The sequence below is a fragment of the Ictidomys tridecemlineatus genome, unplaced genomic scaffold, assembly GCF_052094955.1.
Source record: "Ictidomys tridecemlineatus isolate mIctTri1 unplaced genomic scaffold, mIctTri1.hap1 Scaffold_231, whole genome shotgun sequence".
Classification (NCBI taxonomy): Eukaryota; Metazoa; Chordata; class Mammalia; order Rodentia; family Sciuridae; genus Ictidomys; species Ictidomys tridecemlineatus.
Genome location: NW_027521991.1, coordinates 160,548 through 188,292, shown reverse-complemented (window position 1 = coordinate 188,292; position 27,745 = coordinate 160,548). Strand labels below are relative to the sequence as shown.

Sequence of the window (27,745 nt, the reverse complement as noted above, 5' to 3'; positions counted from 1 at the left end):
TTTTATAAATAAAAGGTTGTTCATTCTAAAATAATGATAAAAAGTGTAGAATCATAACGACATAAGTCAGTGACACAGTCATTTATCATCATTATCAACTTTTATGTAATATATGTAATTGTATGTGCTATCCTTTTATAAGATCTACACAGTAGTAGATTTATTTATAACAGCATCACAAACATTAGAAATGTGTTGCCCTACAACATTATGATGGCTACAACATCACTAGGTGATAAGAATTTTTCAAGGGCCAGAGCTACAGATAAGTGGTAGTATTCTTGCCTCAGAAGTGTGAGGCCCTGGGTTTGATCCGCAGTACTGCAGGTGGGGGGAACAAAATGGAGTTTTTCGGCTCCATTATGTGACAATTATTGTATTATGTGATCTTGTTAACCAAAACATTATGTGGCATATGACTATTTCACCTCCATTTTTAATACACCAAATTGTTACGGAATCACAAAACAATGTTTTAGAAAAACAAGGTAGAAATTAACACTTATTTTTGGGCAGGACTACATCCTAAAAAAAAAAATTAGAAGTATTAAGTAATCTTGTTTGTTCTCCCAAGTACATTTTATTTCTATTTTAACTTTTCATTATAAGAATTTCAGCAAAGTTTATCTCAATATATCATATTGTGTTTAGGCCATTTTATTAGTTTATTTCAAAATTGTGTACCCTTCTAGAGGCCACTCTTCAGGGCTTCATAATAGAAACTTTAATTTCCTCACTTGCTGCCTAGGGAAATTGTGTTGTTTACATTTACATTGGTTTATTTACTGTATTGATTTTTATTCTGCTTGAAATTCCTACCTTTGATAGATCTCTTATTTCATTTTTACAATTTTGAAAAGATATCTTACAAACAGAGTTTTCCAGTATTATTGGGTCAAATTTTCTTACCTTGTTATAAATATTTGAAGTAATTTGGACACTTGGATAAATTTCTTTTTTTCTTTTTTTTATTTTTAAAGTACTTTTTGTTATAGATGGACATAATATCTTCATTTTGTTTATTTATTTATTTTTTTATGTGGTGCTGAGGATTGAACCCAGTGCCTCACATGTGTGAGGCAGGTTCTCTGCCACTGAGCCATAACCCCAGCCCCTGGATAAATTTATTATAGTGATGATTCTTAAAATATTTAACAGAACCAGCTGAAGTATTTTACTTCTTTTAAAAATTTGGGAGGTTGGGATTGTGGCTCAGTGGTAGAGGGCTCGGCTCGCACGGGCAGGACCTGGGTTTGATCCTCAGCACCACATAAAAAAATAAAGGCATTGTGTTGTGTCCATCTACACCTAAAAAATAAATATTTAAAAAAATTTTGGGAGGGTAGTCTTTTAAGACTTGAAGACATTTCCCTGTTATTAGATTATCTGTTAACCCAAGGATTTAAAATATTTTAAATAATATAGTATTGCTATTTTTTACGCATTTTCCTTTTTTTTTCTCTCTCTCTCTCTTTTTTTTTCCTCCCAGGAGACCTCCGAGCTTGCACCTATTGTAGAAAAATAGCCTTAAGTTATGCTCATTCTACAGACAGTAATTCCATTGGGAAAGATTTGAATGCTCTTTCAGATTCTGCTTGCTCTGTGTCTGTACTTGATCCCAGTGAACCCCGAACACCTGTTGGGAGTAGAAAAGCCAGCCGCAACATATTCTTAGAGGATGATTTGACCTGGCAAAGGTCCTGGCACTTGAATATAATTTTATTTAAACTTGAGAAATACTAAGTTTCTTGACTTATAAGTGCTTTTGGTTGACTTTTATTCTTTGAATTGTTTCAAATTCACCATTTTCTCCTTTCTCTTTGGTTCACCTCCAGCAGGATCATAGATGTTTATGGGTAGTGAGGTTATTGACCAATTAGAGTATAATCTCAGTAAGATGAGAGACTATATCTTTATTGTTCACTCACTGTTTTACTGTTGGCACCAAGAATAGCACATGGCATGTATATAAACTTCATGATATTTGATGAATAGGAAATAGAAGTCACTGAGATTAATAATTCCTAATGAAGTCTTTTTAGGGATAATATTAATGATATTTGTATTCATATTTCTGAATGAAATTAGATTTTTTTCCTTCCAAAGGTACATTTGCTGTCTTTCTGCAGGTCTAAATGGACTGGTAGTAGGGAAAGTTACTTGGAAGTTACTTAGAATTGTTTGAGTTAGTGTCCTAGGTTCATCAGTTTCTGATTGCTTTCTCTAGCAACATAATTTTCTTAAGCATAATAGCAAATCTAACCATATCAAAGAGCTTGGAGTTTTAACCAACATTTTTCTGATGAGATATTTTCTCAGTTACATCTTAAGGAAGTGAGGAATTTTACTGTACATTATATTTAAACAAATAAAAAAATAACCAATTACCACTATAGTTGAACATGTATGAATCTTAGGGACATAATATAAAATGGAAAAGATGTTTTATATAATCATACATCCACAAACTTTTCATTTATGTAAACTTCAGAAGTATACAAAATAAATCATGGTGGGAGCATAGGTACTTTGGAATCAGTGATAGTGTTCTATTTTTCTTAAATTACTTGATGAATCTTTTGATGTTTGTAGTATCATGATTCTTTATATCTTACATACCTATTATAAATTTAAAAAATTGATTCTATATTTAATAATATAGTACAAAGTATAGAAAGTCTTCAATTCTTGCTTATTTTAATTAGTAATATATTTTAATTGTGTATGATCTGGCTATATGAGCCCTTAATTGGCAGGTACAATTTAATAAAACAAATTTTATAAAACAAACCAGGTATGATAGCTTCCTGAGAGGTATTTGATAGATGTCAAAGGTAGAATAATAGTTTTAGACTTTGTGCTAATTATTTAATATTCATTCTCTTTTATTCATTATACCTCTTTGGTAGGCACTGTTTTTTCCTTTTGACAGATGCAGATGCTGAAGTTCAGAAAGATTAAATAATGAATTTAGTCACACAGCTAGTAAGAGGTGGAACCTGCTCTTAGACCTAAGTTTGCTTCTTATTTTGCTATTCCAGTGGGTTGTGGGGACAGAGAGTAAAGTTTTAGAACTCATATTTCCCAAATCATTTCCATCTTGTATGTGATTTGGGAAGTTATGTAAGTCACTGATCCAACCAATTTCATTATTTTATTGTTATTTTGGGAGGGGGTGTACTTGGGATTGAACTCAGGGGCACATGGCCACTGAATCACATCCCCAGCCCTATTTTTATATTTTATTTAGAGGCAGGGTTGTACTAAATTGCTTAGCTTCTCGCTATTGCTGAGGCTGGCTTTGAACTCACAGTCCTCCAGTCTCAGCCTCCTGAGTTGCTGGGATTACCGGCATGCACCACCGTGTTTGGCTATTGGTGTTCTTAATGTTTGGTATACTTAAAAAACTTTATCATTCTTTTGACATTTGATATGATAATCACACAGTTTTCACCTTAATCCAAGCAAGTGCAAAAGTGACCCATAATCCCCCAATTTCAGGGGAAAAGATTTAATTTGCTTTTAAATGTTAAAGCATCTCATTGGAATTGGGTTTGTCTTTTACTGTTCCAAGCGATCTCAATATTTTCCTATTTTCTTTGTAGTTTGATTCATCCAGACTCCTCCAACACTGCTCTGTCAACAAGACTTGTATCTGTTCAGGAGGATGCTGGGAAATCCCCCACTCAAAATAGGTAAATGCTAAATGGAAACATTGTATTCTGTGTCTGTTTTTTATTTCCTGTCATGGTAATAACAACAAGCATTAAAAAAGGTGATTGCTTGTTATAATCCCAGTTCTAAAAGCTGAATTAAACTATCATTTTCTTTTTGTTGGTCAGCTCTTGCTTTCATTCTTTGAGTAGCCCTTTCCAGTATTCATCAATGGCTTAAGATATTGGGACCTACACCATCCACTGTCTTCTAGTTTAGTAAAAAGACCTGAAGGATGTGAGAGAATGATGCGAGAGAACGAAACCTTGTGGACCTTTTGTATAAGAGTGTACCAAGAAAACAGGAATGACAAGTTCCCAGCAACTAATAAGAAACAATCCTGTGAGTCTGAAGTAGATCAGTTTTACAGTTAATTGTCAGGACTTTTACTCTGAATGAGATGGGGAGAGTGTTTTTTTCCTTGAATTTTTAATTGTTTTAAAAAACTTTCAAACTTGCAGAAGATTTGCAAGAATAAGAAAATAAGTATCCATATACTCATTAAGATTTACTTATTTATGTTTTTGCCTATTCTGTCATTTTACACATGCACATACATTTTTTCCTGAACCATTTGAGAGTATATTTCACACGTTGTTATCTTTTATTTCTTTAGTTCATCAGATTTATTTTACATGGTAATTTTAGGCTGATAACAAAATTGAGGAGAAAGTACAGAGGCCCTTTTCCATTATTCTCCATATGCTCAACCCTTCACTACTGTGAATATCTGGGACCATGGTGGTATATTTATTATAGTATATTTATTATAGAACCTACACTGACACATTATCATTCAAAGTTTGTAGTTTCCATTAGGGTCTACTGGTATTGTAGGTTGTATGGATTTGGACAAATGCAAAATGACATGTATCTACCATTGTAGTATACAGAGTAGTAGTTTCACTGCCTTAAAAATCTGCTGTGTTTTGTCTGTTCATCCCTCCCTCTAACCCATAATAATCATTGATTTTTTTAATTGTCTCCGTAGTTTTCCTTTTTACCAGAATTATATACACTGAATGTATGTAGATTTTTAGATTGGCTTCTTTCACTTGGTAATGGGCATTAAAGTTTTCACTATATCTTTTATGACTTGATATTTTTAGTGCAGAATAATGTTCCATTGTCCAGTTGTACAGTATCTGTTTACCTACTGAAGGGCATCTTTATTGCTTCCAAGTTTTAGCAATTGAAAGAGTAAGATTACTATAAATACCTGTGTACAAGTAATTTTCATTTTATTCAGATAAATACCAAGGAGCATGATTGCTTGATCATTTGGTAAGAACATGATTAATTTTTGTAAGATATTTTCAAACTGTTCTTCAAAGTGTCTATATCATTTTTCATTCCTACCAGCAAGAGTTTCTCTTGCTCCACATGATACCAGCATTGGTGTTTCCAGTGTTGTGGATTTGGGCCAATGTTATAGATGTATATTGGTATCTCATTATTGTTTTAATTTGCCATTTCTTAATGACATATGATGTTGAACATCTTTTTTATCTGCCTTGTGGTTTGTATATCTTCTTTGGTGAGATGTCAAAATCTTTTGCCCATCTGTAATCAGTTTGTTTATTTTCTCATCGTTGAGTTTTAAAAAACTTTGTTTTATTTTTTTTAAATACAGCAAAAAACTTTATTTTTTTTTAAATTCTCATTGTTAATTAAAAAAAAATTTTTGGCATTACTCACATTGAACATTGACCCCTGAGGTGCCTTCCTGCTGAGTTATATCATCAGCCCCCATGCCCACTGTTTTTCCATTCTTTATTTTGAGACAGTCTCACTAATGTGTGATCCTCCTGCCTCAGCCTCCTGTGTTGGTGGAATTAGAGGCATGTACTACCACACCTAGCATATTGTTGTGTTTTATATAATAGTCCTTTATCAGATGTGTCTTTTGCAAATATTCTCTCCCAGTGTATGGCTTGTCTTTTCATTTTCTTGACATTGTCTTTTGCAGAGCAGAAGAATTTAATGAAGTCCAGATGATCAATTATTTCTTTCATGCACTGTGACTTGAGTGTCATATTTTAAACTCATTACCATATCCAGGATCATTTAGATTTTCTGTTATGTTATTTTCTAGAAGTTTTGCCTTTTACAATTATGTCTATGTTCCATTTTGAGTTAATTTGTGAAAGGTATCAGTTCTTTTCTAGATTTATTTTTTTTTAATATGTGGATGGACAGTTGAGTTATTCAGATTGGAAACTTATTTGGAAAGATTAATTACTCCTTTGTATTACTTTTATTCCTTTGTCAAAGGTCAGTTGACAATTTATGTGAGTCTATTCCTGGGCTCTTTTATGTTTTGTTGACGTATTTGGCTATTCTTTTACCAATACCATTGCCTTGATTATTGTGACTTTATAGTAGATCTTAAAGTTAGGTTGTATCAGTTCCCCAACTTTTTCTCCTTTTATAGTGTGTTGACTATTTGGGATGTTTTGCTGCCTCTTATATTCTTTAGAGTTACTTTTTTGATGTCTACAAAGTGACTTGCTGGTTTTTGATTTGTATTGCAGTGAATCAGATCAAGTTTGGAGAAACTTGACATCTTGACAATATTGAGTTTTCCTATTCATGAAATATCTATTTATTCTTTATTTTATTCATGTGTTGTAGTTTTCCTCATTTAGATCTCATACAAGTTTTGTCAAACATTCTTGCACTGTTAATTCCAACATTTGTGCCGTACCCAATTTTTTCTTATATTTGTTTTATATCTCCAAACTGTTTTTTTTTTTTTTGCCTTTTAGTATGCCTTCTGGGTTGGTAACTAGACATGATATAGTAGGTGAAAGAAACTGCAGTAAATAGGCCTTTCTTTAGTCATGTAATGATAAGGAATGGATGAGGGGAAGTATCTTCAGACTCCTTTGGTTAAGTCTCAGTTTTTTGGTGAGCCTGTGCCACGGGACTATAAACTTTTTAAGTACTTCCCTATCCCTCTGTCCTTGTCCCCACTCCTTTGCCCTCCTTAGGTGGGACAGGATGGTTGGAAGAGGCTAGAGTTGTGTATTCCTCTTCCCCTACATGGTTGGTTTAGAGGGGGCTGGTATTGGGTATTTCTCTTCTCCTGGGGAGGGGGGAGTATTTAGCTCTGCTATTTTACTAGGTTAGGCTCTAATAAAATAGTTTCTTCTCGGGGAAGGCCTTATTAAAAAGATCTGGCATATTCAAAATTGTATTTTTTTCCTCCCTGGGTAGGGAGCTGGAGGGCCTTTTTTTTTGACATTCACCATGAGGACCTGGTAGCACTCCTGAAAATGAAACTCACAAATACATGCCCCACTCCCCAATACTTGGCCCACCTAGAGTTTTCAGGTTTATTCACACTGAACTATCTGTAATTTTTCAATTATAGTTCAGGTTTTTCCACCTAAAATGAGTTGTTTTTCAGGGAGGTTTCTACTTGTGAGTTTCTGCTCCAGTAAATTGTTATTCTTTGTACGCACCTGTCTCATTCTTATGATTAAAGTAGCAGTTTGTCCTGTGATCTCATTTGTCTGACAGATCTATGAAGAATTGCTGACTTTTCAGTTTTTTTAGCTTTTTGGTTGTTGGGACAGAGTAAAAATTTCTAAGATTCTTACATGTCAGGCCAGAAACAGGAAGTTTTATTTTTTACTTATTAATATTTAAGTGTGTTCCCTTAGAACAAAAAATTAAGGTCCCTTACATAATCATGTATAAATTCTGGAAATTATAATGGTAAGAAATTTCTGTCATCTGATGTGTTGTATGTATTCTGTTTTTAATCAATGTTCCTAATAATGATCTTTGTATACATTTTGAGTATAGACATAATGACATTTGCTAGTCAATTGAATGTAGGCCACAACAGGAAGAGAATTCAAAAATGACTCAGGTTTTTTACTTGAGCAATTGCAGTCACCATTAATTGAGATGGAGGAAGACAGGGAGTAACAGTTTGATTTTATTTATTTATTTTGGTACTGGGGATTGAACCCAGGGGTGCTTTACCACTGAGCTACATTCCTAGCCCTTTTTATTTTGAGACATGGTCTCACTAAATTGCTGAGGCTGACCTTGGACTTGTGATCTTTCTGCCTTAGCCTCTGGAGTTGCTGGAATTATAGGCATGTGCAGTTCTGACTAACAGGTGTCAAGCTGAATTAGACACCTTCTAGAGATCCAAGGAAGATGTCAAATAGACAGTTGGATATATGAGTCCAGAATTTAGGGAAGAGGTACAGGCTGGAAATATAAACTTGGGTGTCATTATTATGTGAATGGTATTTAAGGTTATAAACCTGGATGGGGATCGTCAGCAGAGTGAGTGTGAAAAGAGGAGATAGGACCAAGGACTGATATTGGGGAAGTGAAGAGGACCCAATAAAGAAGGAGATGGAGAGGCCAACCAGGCCAGGTGTGTTTGCCTTACTAGACGAGTGAAGAAAGGTTTTCATGGAATTAAAATGCTGAAATGTTAAGTAAGATGAGTTAAAGCATACTAGGTAATTTTTTATATTTCTCTATAAAACCCCCTAATTTTTAATATTTTTAACAAGAGTTTATATCTACTTCCTTTGAAATATTACTGATATATAACTATATAATTATTTTTCTGTAATATTTCCATAATTACTTTCTACTTTCTTTTAAACTTACTTCTAAATGATTTTAGACTCACATAGAAATTGCACAGATAGTACAGTTTCTGAGTATCTTTCACCTAGTTTTTCCTAATAATGACATTGTACATAATCATCATAACTACTTTTAAAAGTGCCTTTGAGAGCTTGTTTGGAGGTTCTAGGAGGGCAATGCAGCTACTAAGATACCCTTGACTAAAGAACAGTCCTCCACTATTGGAGAAGGTCATCCTCTTCAATCGAGCACACAGTGGGGAAGACATACAAGAAGTGGTGAGAGAGTAAGGGGTCACCCACCTAGGCAGCCAAATCAGCTGAATTAGCTCTGGCAATCAATGGGTTAACAGATGTCACAGCTGGATTGTCCTCACACCCATAAATGAGATGGCATCAACCTAAAAAGCTTCTTCACAGCACAGGAAACAATCAAGAGCATGAAGAGGGAGCGTATAGAATGGGAGAAAATCTTTGTCACCTGCACCTCAGGGTGTTAATTTCCAGGATATACAAAGAATTCAAAAAAACTTAATTTCAAAAAATCAAATAACCCAATTAATAAATGGGCAAAAAACTGAAGAGACATTTCACAGAAGAAGAAATATGAATGGTCAACAAATATAGCACATTAAAACTACACTGAGAATACAGTAAACTCCAGGAAGAATGGCAGTTATCAAGAATTCAAGTAACAATGAATGTTGACAAGGGTGTGGGAAAAGGATATACTCCCACATTGATGGTGGAACTGCAAATTGGTGCACACACTCTGGAAAGCAGTGTGAAGATTCCTCAGAAATGGAACCATCATTTGACCCAGTTATTTCAGTCCTTGGTTTATACCCAAAGGACTTAAAATCAGCATACTATAGTGACACAGCTACATTAATGTTTTTAGAAGCACAGTTCACAATAGCTAAGTTATGGAGCCGACCTATGTGCTCTTCAACAGATGAATGGATAAAGAAAATATGATGCATGTACATAATGGAATATTACTCAGCCATAAAAAAGAATGACTTTATGACATTTGCCAGTAAATGGATTCATCTGGTCACTATCATGCTAATTGAAATAACCTATTCCCAAAACCAAAGTTCTTTGATATGTGGATGATAAGCCACAACAGGGAGAGAGTAGGGGAAGAATCGAATTTCATTGGATTAGACAAAGGGGAATGAAGGATAGGAAAAAGAAAGACAGTGGAATGAATCTGACATAACTTTATATGTATATAACCATACCACAGTGAATCTCACATCATGTACATCCATAAGAATGGGGGGCGGGTCCTAATTAGAACAAGATATATTCCATGCTTGTATAATTATATCAATATAAATTCTACTGTCTTGTATACATAACTAAAATGAATCAATAAAAAATGAAATTGCCCTTAACATTGGCAAGTAAGCATTTATTTAAATATGAATGTTTACTGTATTCTATTTATAGATGAATTTACAACTGCTATTTTACTTTTTGTTTGTTTGTTTGTTTCCAGATCAGCCAGCATTACTAACCTGTCATTGGATAGATCTGGTTCTCCTATGGTACCTTCATATGAGACATCTGTCAGTCCCCAGGCTAACCGAACATATATTAGGACAGAGACCACTGAGGATGAACGCAAAATTCTTCTGGTACTAGTACACTGTCTTTGACCCATTGTTAGTTTTGATTATAAGGATGTCTATTTCATTGATTTTTTTTTTAAAGAAACATAAATGAAATAGCATATCAGTTAAACAGAAATGATTAGCTTAACTTTTTACTCAGATCACCTGAGAAACTGGTCAGTATTCTTTCTCTACTTATTGCATTAATATTTTTTTTACCCCTTTCTTCTGGCAAGATCAGAATTCAGTTTCCTACATAATATAAGAGAGCTTAACTCGTAGGTTAAGCTTGCTGTTTAAAATTTGAAGCATTATTTTTTTTTACTTTTTTTTATAGAGAGAATTTTTTTTAATATTTATTTTTCAGTTTTCGGTGGACACAACATCTTTTATTTTTATTTGGTGCTGAGGATTGAACCCAGAGCCCTGCACATGCCAGGTGAGCGTGTTACTGCTTGAGCCACATCCCCAGCCCCCTGAAACAAGTTTCTTATACAAATGGAGAAGCCTTTGAGACAGTTTATTCAGTTTATGTGAGATAATATTTAGTTTCTTCCATTTGCTTATATATAAAATCATGTTTTCAATCCACAGAGTGATTCAAAGAAGTGAAAAATATGGCTTCTATTCTCAACTTTTAATTCAGGAGGTAGAAATCAAATCAATAGAAAGGTTTTTAATGATAAAATAAATACATATATGTCTTAATACTAAAAAGAGCGTCACGAATGATATAAAATTTAAAAAATTGATCATTAATTAGGGTGTCAGAAAAGGTATTGAGCTGTATGTTTTGAAGGACGAAATGGATTTGGATAAGTAGTAAAGAAAGTGAATCTTATATATAGATGTAAGCAAAGGTATAGAGATAAGAATAAGCATGGCATTTCCATGGAATAAAGTAGGATTTATTAATTGGGAGAAAATTTAATTTGCAGAGTGTGGGCATTGAGAGTGCAGTTATTTGGGACTACCCAGTGAAAGGCAATGAATTTGGTCATTCAAGTTTAGATTTGAACCTGTAGTTGCTGAGCAATGGATAAAGTTTTTTTTTTTTTGAAGATTTATCTAGCAGTTGGGTGGTGCTGAAAAGGGTGGAATGAATATGGTGTAATAAAGGCTACCAGGAACAGTTACCTTAGATTATTGTGATTTGCCTGTTGTCACATCTTCTACCGTTATCCAGTTTCCAAACAAGAAGAATATATTTTGTACTTAACTAGGAGATGGATAATATGTGCCATTGATCCAAAAATATAGTACTTGGGATCATTGATTTTTAACAGAAAAGTCATGCTTGGAATTAGTTCAAGTTGTTCCTCATATATGCATCATTTATATTAAATCATAAATTAGTTGCTCTAAATTGGTGAGGCCAATTTGGAAAGCAGTATGGAGATTCCTGGGAAAGCTGGGAATGGATCCACCATTTGACCCAGCTATTGCCCTTCTCGAACTATTCCCTGAGGATCTTAAAAGAGTGTACTATAGGGATACTGCCACATCAATGATCAGAGCGGCACAATTCACTATAGCTAGACTGTGGAACCAACCTAGATGCCCTTCAATAGATGAGTGGATAAAAAAAATGTGGCATCTATACACAATGGAGTATTACGCAGCACTAAAAAATGACAAAATCATAGAATTTGCAGGGAAATGGATGGCATTAGAGCAGATTATGCTAAGTGAAGCTAGCCAATCCTTAAAAAACAAATGCCAAATGTCTTCTTTGATATAAAGAGAGCAACTAAGAACAGACCAGGGAGGAAGAGTATGAGGAAAAGATTAATATTAAACAAAGATGAGTGGGGGGAGAGAAAGGGGGAGAGAAGGGAAAGCATATAGAAATGGTAGGAGACCCTCAATGTTACACAAAATTATATATAAGAGGTGTGAGGGGAAAGGGGGAGGGAAACAAGGGAGAGAATTGAACAACAGCAGAGGAGGTAGAGAGGGAAGATGGGAGGGGAGGGGAGGGGGGATAGTAGGGGATAGGAAAGGTAGCAGAATACAGCAGTCACTAATATGCCATTATGTAAAAGTGTGAGTGTGTAACCGATGTGATTCTGCAATTTGTATTTGGGGTAAAAATGGGAGTTCATAACCCAATTGAGTCAAATGTATGAAAGATGATATGTCATGAGATTTGTAATGTTTTGAACAACCAATAAAAAAAGAATCTTTAAAAAAATTAGTTGCTCTAAGGAAATGCAAATCAAAGTTCCTTTTATGAATGTGAAAATCACAGGAAAGCATCTGTACAGGTAAATAGCATTCTTATGAGTAACACTTGCTCTCAATGTATTGCAGGACAGTGTTCAGTTAAAGGACCTGTGGAAAAAAATCTGCCATCACAGTAGTGGAATGGAGTTTCAGGATCACTGGTACTGGCTGAGAACCCATCCCAATTGCATTGTAGGAAAGGAATTAGTTAACTGGCTAATCCGAAATGGTCATATTGCTACCAGGTATTGTGATCTTAAGAAAGAGGTTTTGATATTATTTGTTAATTTATTTTAAATGAGGACACATATTTGAAGATATAGGGATAACATTTCTTTGTAGATTCCCTTTTTTTAATGTATTTGATGGTTTGGGGGAACTAATTAGTCAACCTTCCTTTCATCTGGTTTTCACCAGTAGAGAATAGTTGGAAGGAGCCAAATATGGGCGGGGGGGTCAAAGTTTATCTTATTAAAAGTAGAAGCATGTGGTAATTCCTCAAACTTAGAACTCTTTAGTAAAGCAAGATTGGAGAACTTAGCTAGATTCTAAGGTTAAAAGATTCTTCTGTTACTGTTCTCCAATCTAGACATTATAACCTGTGTTGAGAATTGGATTTATAGGCCATGTCTGGAGGATCACAAATCAAAAGAATAACAGAAAGGGCCTAAAACCTTTCAAACTAACAAACATATTCCCGTAGGTTTTACAACTTGCTCAAATGAGCTGCTTCTCCTCTTATGAGAAGAAACAAATGTTTAAATAAGTAAAGAGAGAAATAACTTTAAACAGGGAAGAACTGGATTCCAATTTTTTGCTATATCTCTTTAGTTTTGTGCCTTTAGTAAAATTATTCAATCTTTTTATGACTTGAGCCCTTTAGTTCCAACATGGGAGAAATATTTTGGACCTGTGAATAAACTTTGGGAAAGAAATAAATGTTGATTAAGTGTTTTATAAACTGAAATGCCCCATAATAAAATGTTTCTTTCATACACAGATAAACACATACATACATTTTATATCTATATCTGTAATATTTACTGTTTTTTCATCAAGACTGTAAGTTCTTTGTAGGAGGCATGCTGTTTTTAGCATGTTTTTACTCTTCCATTAAGGAGAGAGGTGCGTGCATGCATTGAGTATTTCCTGTAATTAAAATAAGGTTTTTAGGACTGCCTTACCATAGGTTCTCATCCTTTACTATGGTATCTAGAGGAATTTTTTAATTTGCATCCAGTCTTCCCAGTCTCTCCTTATCTGTCCAAGGATAATTTGAAATTCGAACTCTGAACTGGAAAAAAAAGATTATGTCTTATACTATAAAATTATTCTGACTTTTAAAATATTTCATGTTTCTTGCTCTTAATTCAGGGCACAAGCTATAGCAATTGGACAAGCAATGGTTGATGGATGTTGACTGGATTGTGTTAGTCATCATGACCAGCTTTTCAGGGATGAGTATGCACTCTACAGACCATTGCAGGTAATCTTCATTTTTTACTCCTAATGAGAATGTAACAAGCTTGTTTTGAAGTCTTTCTTCATCAGTGAGAATAAAAAGTAATTGAATTAACCAAAGAAACTTTTTTTCTAATAGATTTTCCTTGCTGTTTGAGGAAAGTTACAACTTTTTTTTGTATTGAGCTATACCACTAGTCCCAATGCTGTTTTTTCCTTTTTAAATATTTTTTTAAGTAAGGTAATAATGATGAAAACCTGCTATTAGGATTAAATACTTTATTTGGTGTGGTTTTGCTTAAACTTGGCTTAGTTTTATAGTTAACTTATAGTTTATTTGTCATTTAATAGCTTTCAGTTTTACTGTTTATGTTTTTATAACTAAAAGTTGCATGTGTAACAAAATGATTGAAAAATGGAAAGTAAATAGAAACAGATTTTGACTCTTTAGTACTATTAAACTGTGTACTGATGATAAAATAATATTTTTTTCTAACTCAAGGGAAATGAAAATTACTTAAAGATAGAAAATTTTAAAAATATTTATATAACCATATATGTATATTTATATATATAAAGTACATACACACACTAAATATTTATGTTGTGTGTATGTTTACTAAATAACTTTAAAAATAATTTTTTTGAGGTATTAGTGATTAAATGCATGTCTGTCCTGACCCCTGCCAGGCAAGTGTTCTACCATTGAGGCACATCCCTAGCACCTAAAATGAGAAACTCAGTAGTTAGAAATGACCCTGAAGACTGGTGTATATTTGTTAAAGTATGACAGTTATTTTTTCAGGATGTGACCCAGAGTTTGTTTAGGGTTAGACTAGATGCTGTGTAGTCTTTTCTGATAACTAAAGAATGACATAAAACCCTGTAAAATCTATATCAAAGAAATATTGTGTTTGTAACATACTAACCTAAGACTTCTAGTTAATTAAAATTACAGTTTTAACAATGGAATTGCCTGTATGATAATATTTTATAGCTTAGTTCTTGTTAATTTGTTTATTCTTCTAAATAAATTTACTCAATTTTGTTTATAAAAATATTGGGTACAATTTATTTCTTGTGTGATACCCCCAACATTGTTGACATTGAGGGTCAGTTGCTTGGATCCTGTCTTGATACTTTCAGAGTACAGAATTTTCTGAGACACCTTCTCCGGACAGTGACTCCATGAACGCTGTGGAAGGACACTCTGAGCCATCCTGGTTTAAAGACATAAAGTTTGATGACAGCGACACAGAACAGATAGCTGAAGAAGGTGACGATAATTTGGCTAGTGAGTTTTACTTTCTAACATTTTAGTTTTTATGGATCATTATGTGTGTATGATAAAATGAGTGCCTTATTTATTTCATTGAAAAAAAAATCTGCTTTAAAATTTATGGCTTCAACCGGATGTAAACATCTAGTAGCAATCCTTGTCTTAGATACAGTATTTTTTTGAGATACTAACTTGTTAGGCAACTGATGTTTCCAAAATTTACCGTAGTCTATAGTTTGCAGCAGCTTAAAAATAACTCTCAGCAAATAATATCATAGCAGATAACTTTCTCACCTCTTCCCTATGATATCAGACTTTCTTTCTGCAGAACCTCCAATATACTTATTCATTTTAAAAATTGATTTTATATTTAATTTTGTTCAAATTTTATTAAGTCTACACAGAAGTACATGAAAATACTGTATCCATTTTGGTATTGCACATTGGGCTTGTATATTAAAAACATTTTTCTCCTTTCCTCCAATACCCTGATAAAACCCATTTTTACTCCCCTCCTCTCCCTATATTTCTGTCCCCTCCCCAACACTAAAAGATTCTGCCAGTCCTAGCAAGCACACCTCAGTCAGCAGTTTCCAGTCCACAGTGGACAGTGACTCAGCTGCGTCTATCAGCCTGAACGTGGAGCTGGACAACGTGAACTTCCATATCAAGAAGCCCTCCAAGTACCCACATGTGCCCCCTCACCCTGCTGACCAAAAAGGTAGGAGGTAGTCACCATCTGGAATCCAAATAGGCTGGAGAGCTGGGCTCTCATGCCAGCTTGTCCTTCTGGCTTCCTCTGTTCCACTATGGCTGAGGGGATTTGATGTGGGTTTTGTTTCACCCTTTCTCATTTTCCCCACACCTCCTCCCTACACCATTTTGGTTGGTTCTTTTTGTTTCTTGTTTTCTCCCTCAGTATCACCATGCCCAGTTTAAAGCTTGTAGTTTTTTAAAAGGACCTACATCTGACTGTTCTTCCCATAATGTGCAACTTCCAAGGTGGCATTTCTTTGCATTTATAACATGGATGTTCTGCTCTATTCTTTTCTCTTTGTTTAACATTTTAAAGCCTATTCACCTATGCTATTTTATAATTATATACTTATTTAAACCTATTCAGATGATTGAATTAAATTGGTTGAAATTATTCACACATTTAAAACATCTTTCTACTGGAGTTTAAAAGGCCTATTATACATATAGTATATTTACTAGAAAATTCTTCTCTAATAAAAAGTGAATTAATTTGTTATTTTTAGTTATGTTGATATTAGTCTACTTATATAATAATAATAATAATGGCCATATCCAAATTGCATTTGATGTAAAAGGAAAAATTAGATAAATCATTTTTAAAATCTAAGATAGCAGTACATAAAAAATAAAATGCCACTGGATGTATGACTACTTGGATTGAATGTTTGTATGTGAATACCAGATTTCATGCATTTTTTAAAATATCAATTCAATTCATTATTTAAAATAGTAACCTGTTATATTTTTTTATTCCCCGAGTGGTCTATTCATGCATCATCTCTATATATGTAGACCCAGGTACACCTATTTTTATCCTCAAACCCTAAATCATAGGGTTTCAGAACATGTTCCCAGAAATAGTGGAAGAAATACGCATGTCACCTGCTCCATCTATTCCTTTCATCACATCATCTTCTGGACACAAAATGCAAAATTCACACTTATCTTATTCTTCTACCAAAGCCTCATTTTAATGAGAGCATGGATTACTAAAATCATCTATATCTGTGATGCCTACTGTTTTCAAATTTCAATCCTATGGTGTGTATACACTTGTTTCTTTTTAAGATAGGGTAATTCAACCACCCCCTGTTCAAAATATCCCTGATTTTGTCAGTCATTTTGTACATTCCAGATCTCCTAACATCACTATTGATATCTATTTCCCCAAGTGCCTTGTTGTGACTGACTCTTCATGTGTGGTGACATTCCCATTTACACTCTAATAGAAATTCATTCCATTGCAAAAAGGGCCTTTTGTCCAAATCCTAAACTCACACTTCTTCCTTACCCTACACTGGAATCCTGCCTACTATCTCAATTTCACTGTAAGATCTGTTTTACATTCAGTAGTCCCAGGTACAAGATCTTATGCCATTGTATATAGATTTAGAGGATTCACCTCTGCAGAACATAAATCAAAACTATGTGTGCAAGTCAAGGGCCCAACACCCTTGTGTGCTTCAGATCTTACCTAGTTTTCTCTTTTCATACTTACATTTCACCTTACATTCTATAAATATCCCAGTTGCCCAATACCCGTATTCATCCAGCAGAATGACTCCTTCCCCAAATCCAACCTGATATGACCCTTAACCATACTCTGTTCCCTATTTTCACATAGCAGCAGGTCCTGAGTTGATCTTGCCATGCAGGTATGTAGGGAATCTTACAGCTGCTGAGAAGCTCAAAGGTAGATGCAGAAATGATCCCTGGAGCAAATGTAGGCAGCTAGGTAGGACCTGTGAGGTCTAAAGTCATCTTCCATGGCCAAAAACCCAGTCAAGATGAAGGGATGTGGCTGAATCAGCCTCTCTCTTCTCAATGCAGAGAAGATGGACACAATCAGGCCTGGGTGGGTTGCTGATCCCGGGCTCCTAGGGTATATAGACCTTTATGTCTTGGGAAAATGTCCCAGGAAGGTGGGGCAGCCTCCATCTCATGGGACCCTTGGAAACAACTGTTAGGACAAAGTGGTTGCCAAGACAGTGACCTCATTCACTTCCCTGAAGGAAGTGACCTCACCTCACTTCCTTGGTGATGGAACTCTCTGAACTTGGGATCCAGGAGGCAAGGCACCCACAGGCAGTTCCAGTCCCAGTGGGCTCTCTTGTTTGAATGTACCAAGGCCAGAGTCATTCTTTCTTGGCACCTAGTGATGTGTGGATAGCCAAATGCCTTGAATGGTCTGAACACGGGCCTTTCCTGAGAAAGAAGTATTGGCTCATTGCTGGCTCCTGACAACTACACACAGATGGCCAAGGAGACCAGAGCTGAGACAGGACAGGCAATTGCTAAGAAAAATATCTTCACCCACCAGTCAGAGGACAGAGTGGATAGATGCAGACCAAATACAGGGGTGGTTTATGTGTCTTAGTGGGTGTGTTTTTCAATTTGTCGTTTTGTCTCATGTTCTGAGAGCATGAATGAAAACTTTTTGTTGTTGTTGTTGTTGTTGTTGGTTTGAAATGGAGTGTTAACTAGTGAGTCTTTCTATGTCAGTAGATCCCACTGGGTTTGTGGTTAAAGAGAGTAGAGAGAAGAAAGCAGCCGTGAATGTATCCTGTCTAGTGGAAATCTTTGCAGGACTCCTCATGGCCAATTTATGAATGGACTGCTGCTTGCCTTGCAGATGGGCAACACCTACCAAGATGCTAAGTTCCTGTATTCTTCCTGAATTTTGGCCGCTCTCTGAAGGGGTTCCTGGTTTTGTGTCCAAGATGTGTACCACCATCAAGCTCTGTGACATGGCCATGGACTGGATTGCTGAAGGGAATGCCAAGCATCTCAGAAAAGTCAAAAATTAGCGTGACTGGTAAGGATCTCTCTGGAGAATCCCTTCTTGGATAGATAGCCACCCAAGTTGCATGATTAGGAGGTGTCAGTGCCACAGTGTTCAATTAAAGAAAAGTATTTCTCCAGGCTTCTTTCCGCCCTATTGTTCTGTTCCCCTGAATGTCAGGGAGGTGTTTACCTTCAGGCACTTTTTTGGGAATCCTCCAGAAAACAGTTTCAAATGGAAATGAAGAGGCCTCATCTGTGCCTTTTAGGTAAAGTGCTTTGTAAAAGCTGTGTCTGAATCAGACTCTTGGCCCTGTGTGTGGCTGTGAATTACATTCTAGGCACCCAAGGAAACTGAAGAAAAATCCCATGCGTCCATCCAAATCTAAAAGAATGAAAAAAAAGTGTAATATTGGATGAAGTCTCTTGCCTTCCTCTGGTCAGGCTCCTGACCTCTATGAAGTAAGAACAGGAATCCTCTGGGTCAAATGAGTTGTTGCAAGCCCTCCAGGAACTAGCACACAGGTGTTTGGGTATTTTCATGAGTCCAGTATGCATAAAGAATCTACCCCTGGCAGGCAGGAGGCCTCTAATTTGAGAAGCAGAGCAGTATTAAGTAGAGGCTAATTTTATCTATTCTGTTTCTCAGGAAGGGTGTCCAGGCCACCATGACATTTGGCATATGATTGGCATGAAAGCTTACTTTGCACACCATCTTAGACTGCTCCCCCTATGCAAACCCCCAGCCAGAATGTTATGATGAGTGTCTGTATGGAAGAAGATGAGAGCCATGTGGGTGTGTTTTTGTTAGAATAGTGGTCTTTTGTGTGGTGGTTGGAAAAGATTACTGGGTCCACCTCAGCTTGAACTCTGGTGTGATGCCATTAGAGACTGAGTTCTGGAACTGATCTCAGAGAACTCTTGCCATGAATTGTGTTGGGATTTTCCAAGGCCAGGCATTAGAGGAGCCTTTGGAAACTGAGATCTAGGCCGAGGGTGGCTCTCTCCAGAGCACTGGGAATCTCAGCCAGGATTTCACATGATTTTACTGTTAAAGCCTTTTCAGTTCTAGTTGAATAACTTCTAAGAAGAACTGTACATAATCTAGACATGTTTTAGGAAACTAAGTAGCTGTCTGAGGTAATGTATGTATTATTCATATTAAGACTACACTATATTTATGTATTCTTTATGAAGTGATTAGCTTTGATGAGATTTGTGCAATCAAATTATATAAGTATTATTTCCTCAATATGTGTAATATTTCTCAATGTTGTTTTTTTTTTTTTGTTTTTGTTTGGAAGTAGTGAGGATTGAAGCCATATCCCCAGACCTTTTTATTTTTATTTTTTGTTTTTATTTGTTAAAGCTGGCCTCAAAGTTGTGATCTTCTATCCTCCCAAGTAGCTGGTATTACTAAAGGTGCAACTGTACCAAGTAGAGAATTCTCGGGATAGGTAAGTATTCATTAGATATCACCTAATGAGCTATGCAGGGTGATATATCCTTTTAATTCCGGAAACAGAGGAGGCTTGTGGCATAAGGATTGAAGGTTGGAAGCCAGGATGGGCAACTGTCTCAGTATTAAACAACAACAACAACAAAAAAAACTGGGGATGCAGGTCAGAGGTAGAACACTCTTGGGTTGTTTTCAGTGGTGACAGCAAAATCAAACTATACAAAAAAGAAAATCACCAAATAAATTTCTTGCCTATGTGCCTAAAATGTATATACAATAATTATTCTGACATTTATTTAATATTTTTACTAAAACAATTAGATGGAATAACTGTAAACAAGTTGTCTGAAGCAACACAATCTAAAGAAGTAAATTAGGCCAGGTGTGCCTGTAATCCTAGCAGCTCAAAAGGCTAAGGCAGGATGATTACAAGTTCAAACCCAGCCTCCACAATGGTGAGGCACCAAGCAAATTAGTGAGACTATTTTTGTTAGTAAAAGTCAAAATAGGGCTGAAGATGTGGCTCATTAATTGATTGCCACTGAGTTTAATCCCCAGAACTCCCCCAAAAGAAAGCAAGTACAAAATAGTCAAGCAGAAAATTCATTTGCTTCTTAAAAATATTTGAGACGAAAATTTCAGTGAACAATATTTGTTGGAATCACACCTGAAAAATCAAAAGCAATCTGAAAGTAGATGAAAGTGCTCAGATGATAGCTGAAATCATTGGAAATTAGTAGCACTTGTGGAGGAGAATGAGATTGGATGGTTCCAGAAAATCTCCTTCTCCCACATGCCTCTTTGGTAGTCCCTCCTGCTTTTAAAAGATTAAAGGAAAGTGTGTGGGAACTTGAAGTGAGAAAAGAAACTCATTGATTAGTTTTGATTCTTATTTAAGGACAAAATAGTAAAGGTTGGAGAGTTGAATGGCTTGTATCAGAGCACACCACGCAGCCAACAGGTCTGCAGTCAGATTCACACCCAGGACTGTGGGTCTCTGAAGGTGGCTCTGCCTTCAGGGAGGTGGCCACTGGCACTGGCTGAGTGCCCTCCCAGGACAGGCTGCTTGTGGTAGGGCATGGGCTGGATTTGGCAGGCAGGCAGGTGGGATTGGTGAAGCAGGGGTGCCTTCAGGGTTGCAGCTTTGAGGTGGAGTCTGTCCCTGCATGTGGGGTTGCAACGGGGGTGCCTCTGAAGTCGGCAACAGAACCGCCTCCGGCCCTTCCTCTAAGAAGAAAGGCTGTCCCTGTCTTTCTGGGCCTGTGCTCATCCTGCACAGCTCCCCATGGCCTCGGGCTGCTCCTTCATTATCCTCCGAATACCCTGCCCTGGGCCAGGTGCACCAGGCAGGAGGAGTGGGGGCTGATAGGAGCCGCACAGACCTGCCTCCTCCTCAAGGACAAAGAGCAGCTGCTCTCCCTCCTCTGCAAGCTCCTCCCTCTGCAGGCTGAGTGCCTGAGAAGGAAATGCCAGCCCAGCACCAGGCTCTGCACTCAGTACCTGCAATTTGCACAGGGGGAGTTCAGCTATTTCAGACAGCTGAGCTGCTCCTGATACCTGAGCAGAGGGAACATGCAGAGGCCTCCTTTCCTCCTCCCATGCCACCCCCAGAATCCAGGGCACAGGGCAGGGTGAACTTCCAATGAAGGTGACATTGGTTTAAAATAGAAAAATGGTGCTAGTAATTTTAAAGGCTGGACAGATAATTAGAGAATCCAAAAGACAAATGCAATACGAACATCTCAGCAGTGCCCAGCAGAGGCCTTCCTGGTCAGGGCTGCCTGGCCTCGAGGGGCACAGAGGGCTCCCAAGACCTTGTTGGAATGTGGATTCTGATTAGGTGCAGGTCTGGGGTAAGGCTGGCATTTTGAAATGAAGATTTTATTTTTTGTCCCTGGAGTCATAGCGGGTCCTAAGGGGGCCTTCTTCTCTTGGGCAAGTCCACTCTGCACAGCTGAGGGCAGCAGTCATTCAGGGTCCAGCTGTGGTCAGGGCCTGAGTCCCTGTGCCTGCCCCACTCACCTCTAAGAGACAAGCTCCACAGACCCCAGCAGCAGGCCGGTCCTGCTCATTGAGCACTGCAGGGCTTCGGGGGAGCTCATTCTGGAGAATGACGTCTCCTGGGCAAACTGTCTAGAATCAGTGCTCAGTGTCTCCAGAACCAATGGTGCCTTTGGTGGAGACCTGGACTGGGACCTGGAAAATTGATCCATGGCCTGCCCAGCCCCAGGGCCCTGGGGCCTGTGGCTTTGCAAGATTAGGACACTGATGACCCTGTAGCTCCAGCCCCAGATGCAAGATTTCTAATTATTTTTCCAATAATTTGTGGTTGATGCCCTGTTAGCCAGCACCATGACAGCCACATTGTGGGTGACTGAGCTCCCCAGAAAATCCCACAGGCACTGAATTTCATCACTAGAGGAAATGTTCTGCTGCATTTTATTTCCTCTTTGTAATATTTCTGTTCCGGGAACCTGAAAAGGAAGATATTGAAAATATTAGTTCTCAGCAAGATGCCGCATCTTGAGAAACACAGAATGGGCCAGTCCAGTGTCTGCTGATTTTTCAGCCCTGTCCCTCCCCTAGGTCCCTGGGCAGGGACTGCACTCAGTTTGACACACAGAGGGACAGACTTGGGGCCGGTGTCTGCAGGCTGGCTCACCGCATGGCCACCCACAGCTCTGATGCTTGTGGAGGCTGCTGCCCGCAGCAGCACCTTAGAACCTTCCGGCAGCCTTGGTGGTAGTCGTGGCTACTACAGCTTTCCACTTGAACTTGATGAACTGGAGATGGCCTTGGCCACCCTGGGAACAGGCCTCCCTGTCTTATTCACACCCCCTGGCCAGGATAGGGCACAAGCAGTCCATCTGGTTCCCATGGGGACTCTCATGCTGGCTGCACCAGCTCCCCTGGGCGGTGACAGCCCAGGCACTTCCACACCCTCCAGTGGAGAAGAAAACCCACCTGAGCCAGGAGCAAGGAGAGGCTTTTGGTTTTAGTCTCAGACTTGCTTTGAAGGAATCTCTGGTAAGGACAGACCTGACTGTCCCCATGGTGGGTGTTTTTTTTTTTTTTTTTTTTTTTTTTTTTTTTTTTTTTTTTTTTTTACTGTTTAAGTGTCCCCTGGCCTATGATCACCAGGAATGTGGGCAGCCACTCATACTTCATGGCTGGCAGGATGGGGACATGGGCAAGGGTGGGAGCAAAGCAGAGCTCTGAGTGGGGGACCAACTGCCCAGGGCTGTGCTGCACACAGAGGTGAAACAGACTGCAGTCAGTGTGGCATCAGGAAACCAGAGCCCACCGGGGGCTGTGAGCCCACTACAGAGGCTGCCCATCACGTGAAGGTCTCTGGGAGCTGTGAAAATATTCAAGGCAAAAGTGATGGCACTATTGTCCTTGTAGGCATGAGCTTCAACTGCCAGGGGTACATACACCCCAGAGCGGACAATGTCTCTGCACAAGAGGTACAAGAGCCTCTCACCCAATGTCCAGCTCCCACCTCCTATCTGCAGAGCCCCCCCGCTATGGAGGGTACCTGGATACCAATTTCTCAGCCTCTTTCCTAGGAGACATTGTCAATCAAACAGGAGAGCCACCTGGAGCCCCAGGACCATCTCGGCACCCCAAGAGAAAGAACCTGGGACTCCTCTCAGAGACGTCAACCTGACTTCCTGGAACATCTGACCAAGCTTCACAATTGTGCGCTCTGTCAGCAGGGTGAATACACCACACCAATCCAGAGACACACCTGTGGTGGCCCAGGTAGCGAGCTCACCTCCATAGCCGCCGTGGCTCCAGAGGTGGGCATGGCAGGGTGGGCATGGCAGCAACTGAAGTCTGAGAAGCTCAGGGCTGAGCTACTCTGGTAGCAAAGTCGCCCTGGTCCCTGGTGCGTCCAGGAGCAGCAGCTGCCACAAGAAGGGAAGCCCAGGGCTGGGGATGTGGCTCAGGCGGTAGCGCGCTCGCCTAGCATGCGTGCGGCCCGGGTTCGATCCTCAGCAGCACCACATACCAACAAAGATGTTGTGTCCACCAAGAACTAAGGAAAAATAAATAAATGTTAAAATTCTCTCTCTCTCTCTCTGTCCCCCTCTCTCTCTCACTCTCTCTTCAAAAAAAAAAAAAAAAAAAGAAGGGAAGCCCACTGGGTGACAAGCCCTTCTTTATATGGCCAACGTGGCTCTGGAGCGATGGGACAGGCAACAGGCTGGCAAGGTGGCTGTTGCTCCAGAGGGCTCCTGAGCCACGGCCAAGGTGGAATGAATAGCTTTAACTAAAGTCTCAGAATAATCAGGACAATCAGGGACACTCCCCAGGGAACACCGCCAGTGACCAGCAGGGGAGGAGCTGGCCCTGCAAGGGAGGCCAGGCAGGTGAGCAGGGAGAGCAAAGGCCCAGCCCACAGGACAGGCAGCATGGCCCTCCCTGTGGGCACTGACGTCCATCCTGGGTCTGCTGACCCTCTCCAAGGTAAGGGAAAGGGTGGGCATGCGCTCTTTGAAAGATGGATTGCAGGGTGAACTGCTCCAGTCTGAATTTCAGTTTTATTTATGCAGAAACCTTGGAAAAAGCAGTCGTGTCTCTGTCTTGGTTTCCTGAACCACAGCATGGGGTGAGATCTTTTCCTGCTGCCTGTTAGGGTTAGGATTGGATGAGAGAGTGGACTGTGGGTCAGCATAAACTTCTGTGGACAGGTGAGATGCCATTCCCAAACCAATGTGTGCTTTCCTGGGTTGGCACTTCTTGTGCAGCAGGGGTGTCACATCTAAGGCTGAAGATGGCACTGCCTGGGTATCTTCAGGGGCTATTGGCACCCACCTGATCTCGGAGACTTCAGGGTCACTGGACATAACTCAGGGCAGCTGCTTCTTTTTACAGATTGGGAAATGGGGCCAGGACAGTGAAGGAGACCACAGCCCGGTGGCTCACAGGCGGGGGCTCTCCCTCCATGACACACCTGTGTCCCCCTGAAGGCTCCTTTCCCTGCTGTGCCAGGACGACCTGACAGCCAGACACACACCCTCGTGGCAATCCCTGTCCTCCTGTGGCCCTCCTGGGCTGACCGTCTCCCTACAGAACAAGATCATGTTGTGAGTAGCAAAAACCAGTCCACACAAATGCTACAGGCACTTGCTGGGGCGAGAGTCCAGGGAAGTGAGAGACCGAGGACCAGAGGGGAATTATGGTGGCGAGCACACTGATCTCAGATAGATGCAAACCACTGGCCTAAACCCAGTGCAGCTGCACCTGCTCACCTCCCTCTGTCTGCAGGAGGCGACCTGTGGATATACCTGCCACCCGTAGCTCTTTTTCTGCCCACCTCTAGGGACCACCAAAGTGCGATGGGTCCATGTGTCCAGATCATGCTGACTTTTAAGGACCAGGGCCTAATGGGCAGACGCAGAGCAGAGAGGTCTCCGAGGAGAGAGAAGCAGGAACCAACAGAAAGCATGACCCATTTAGTTTGTGGGAAGGAAGACGCTGTGTAGGAGGCACCCTGAGGGTGCTCCAAGCTGAGTAAATCAGGCCAGCAGGGCAGAGGCTGGTTCTTAGGCAGAAGTCCACCGGGCTGAGGAGGGGCTGGTGGCAGTGCCTGGCCTAATTTGGGGGACCTAGATTGGGGAAAACCCAGGACACCACGACTGTTCCACACAGAGAGAATGCCATGGTATGAAAATGCCTCTCTGTGCTTGCCTCTCCTTCAAGTTGGGTCTCCAGGGCAGAGACCAGGCCTCTTAGAGCATCACCGATGACCACAGCAGCCATTTCCTGTATTCCTTGTGCAGTTCCAACACGCTGCCCTCACGTTGCCTCCTCAGCTCAGGTGTGGGAGGGCGGAGACAGACAGGTGTGGGAGGGCGGAGGTGCCTTAGGTTCCTTTCCCACATGGAGCAGAGACCTCAGTGACTGTGGGCTCTGCCCACGGGGAGGGGCAGAAGGAGTGCCAGCTCCTTCCCTGGCTGGGTCGGCTCCTCTGCTCCCCCCACATCCTGCCTGGCATTGGGGCTGGCAGGAGCATAGGGAGCTCTCACCATGTCCCTGGCATGACTGAGCTGCCAGGGAACCCTGAGCACAGCGTTCCTAAGTGAGTTCCTTCCCCCAGGGGGGGCAGGACATTGTCCTCAATGCCCTGCCTCCCCGGGGGGACAAAGTCCTTGGGACACTGTGGAAGTGAGCACAGAGCACTGCCCAGCACAGAGCCCACCTGGAGGCCAGTTCTCCCTGTGCTTCCCCATCTGTGCCAAGGGCACCGATGCTGGCCACGGCCAGTGCTCTCTGCCTTGCCCTTGGAGGCCGCAGCACTCCCAGGCCAGCCATGACAGCAGTGTGGCTCCCCCAGGCCAGCCCTGTGAGTGCTGCAGAGGCTCCCTTGGCCTCTGCCCTCTGGTGACAGGCTCTCTGTGCACAGCCAGCCCACGGCGAGGTGCTGAGGCTGCAGTTTGAAGGCCATTCCCATAACTTTTGAGAGAACTGGCAGGTTGGAAATGAGCCAATAGTTCAGATGGATTGTCAGGCAATAAGGAAAGTCGTTAGACAGGGAATGTCTGCAGCTGCTTTAACCTGAGCAGGACCTTCCAGGTGTCCAGGGGAGTCGGCCACTGCTGAAGCAGGTCTGTCTTCCTCACGTCCTGAAGGCCACGCAGGCCAGGAGGGCAACCAGAGGTCAGCAGCCCCAAACCCCAGGTTGCTACTGTCTCCTGCGCGGGGCGCCCAAGCCAAGCTGGGAAGGCAGCGGCCCTCCTGTTCTGAGAGCCAGCATCGACAGGGACCAGCAGCTGGCTCGGCAGCTCCAGCCACAGACCAACTGGGGAAGCGGCAAGTCAGAAAGCAGGGACAAGAGCAGTCTCCAGGCTGTTTAGAGGCCATGAGTCCACAAAGCACAGCTGCAGTCAGGTTCGTCCACAAGGGCAGCAGCAGTCCCCAGTGCCCAGGAGGGGAGGAGGAGCTGCCTCGGGAAGCTGGGATTTGGCCGCCTCCCACACCCAGACCTGCCTCCAGCTCCTGGGTCCTAGGAGAGCCTCACAGGCAGGGCACGGCCACATGCTCGCATAACCCCCTCACACTGCAAGCAACAGGGTGCCCCCCCCCCCGTGCTGTGGGAGCCATGAGAAACTGTCCAGGACTCAGAAACCACCACAAACACTGACTGGTGACACAGACTTCTGTGCGACAGATGATGTGGCACCTGAGAGGACACACATGGCTGACAAAGGCAGACCCAGCAGCTAAGGTCTTGCTCCCACACTGGGTTCGTCCACTCCTCAAGGCTGCTCCAGAGGCCCCTTCTGCATGAAGCTTCACTGCCCACCAGGCCACCTTCATGCAATTCATGGAGCTACACTGAGCGTAGTGCCCTCGCCACGTTTCCTAGTGGCTGGCTGCCCAGGTAGCCTCCCGGTGATGATGAGCTGGCACGACATCTCACTCACGGCACCCTGTGCCTGGCACAGTTTGCCCATCGTCTGAGGCTGCAGGGGAGTCCTGGCCTGGCCTCTGCATTCCAGGGAGGCCGAGGGTGCCCAGGGGTCGCCATGTCCACTGGACTCAGCAGTGGGTGGGAGGGTGGGACCACCAGGAGGGTTTTCACAGCTGCCACACAGCAGGAGCCGCGCAGGGCCCATGGGACAGGGTGCCTCTTCGATGGCCGCAGCAACAAAGCTGAAACTGCAGAGCAGCGTCCACACTGGGAACAGAGGATCATGGGGATGGGCCAGCCACCCCTACGCGCTCAGCAGCCTTGCAGGTGTCCAAGGAGTGGAGGGACAGACCTCTACAATTCTTGAGGTCAGTGTGACCCACGTCTTGGTCCCCAGGAAAG

The 27,745-nt window shown here is 40.7% G+C and overlaps 1 protein-coding gene and 1 long non-coding RNA gene across 2 annotated transcripts in view; one reads left to right on the top strand and one right to left on the bottom strand.

Annotated features, from left to right (window-relative positions):
* Positions 1-15,656, top strand: part of LOC144373096 (1-phosphatidylinositol 3-phosphate 5-kinase-like) — a 31,046-nt gene extending 15,390 nt beyond the window's left edge. The window contains 7 exon segments of the mRNA XM_078036204.1: positions 1,490-1,697; positions 3,606-3,695; positions 9,844-9,982; positions 12,272-12,429; positions 13,559-13,670; positions 14,792-14,939; positions 15,478-15,656. Coding sequence (XP_077892330.1) covers positions 1,490-1,697; positions 3,606-3,695; positions 9,844-9,982; positions 12,272-12,429; positions 13,559-13,670; positions 14,792-14,939; positions 15,478-15,656 — 1,034 coding nt within the window.
* A 6,689-nt stretch (positions 15,657-22,345) lies between these two features.
* LOC144373098 (uncharacterized) lies at positions 22,346-27,739 on the bottom strand. Its single transcript, XR_013432883.1, has 2 exons — positions 23,702-27,739; positions 22,346-22,397 (listed from the first exon to the last, which is right to left on the bottom strand). It is a non-coding gene; the product is annotated as an uncharacterized LOC144373098 (long non-coding RNA).
* Positions 27,740-27,745: the final 6 nt, after the last annotated feature.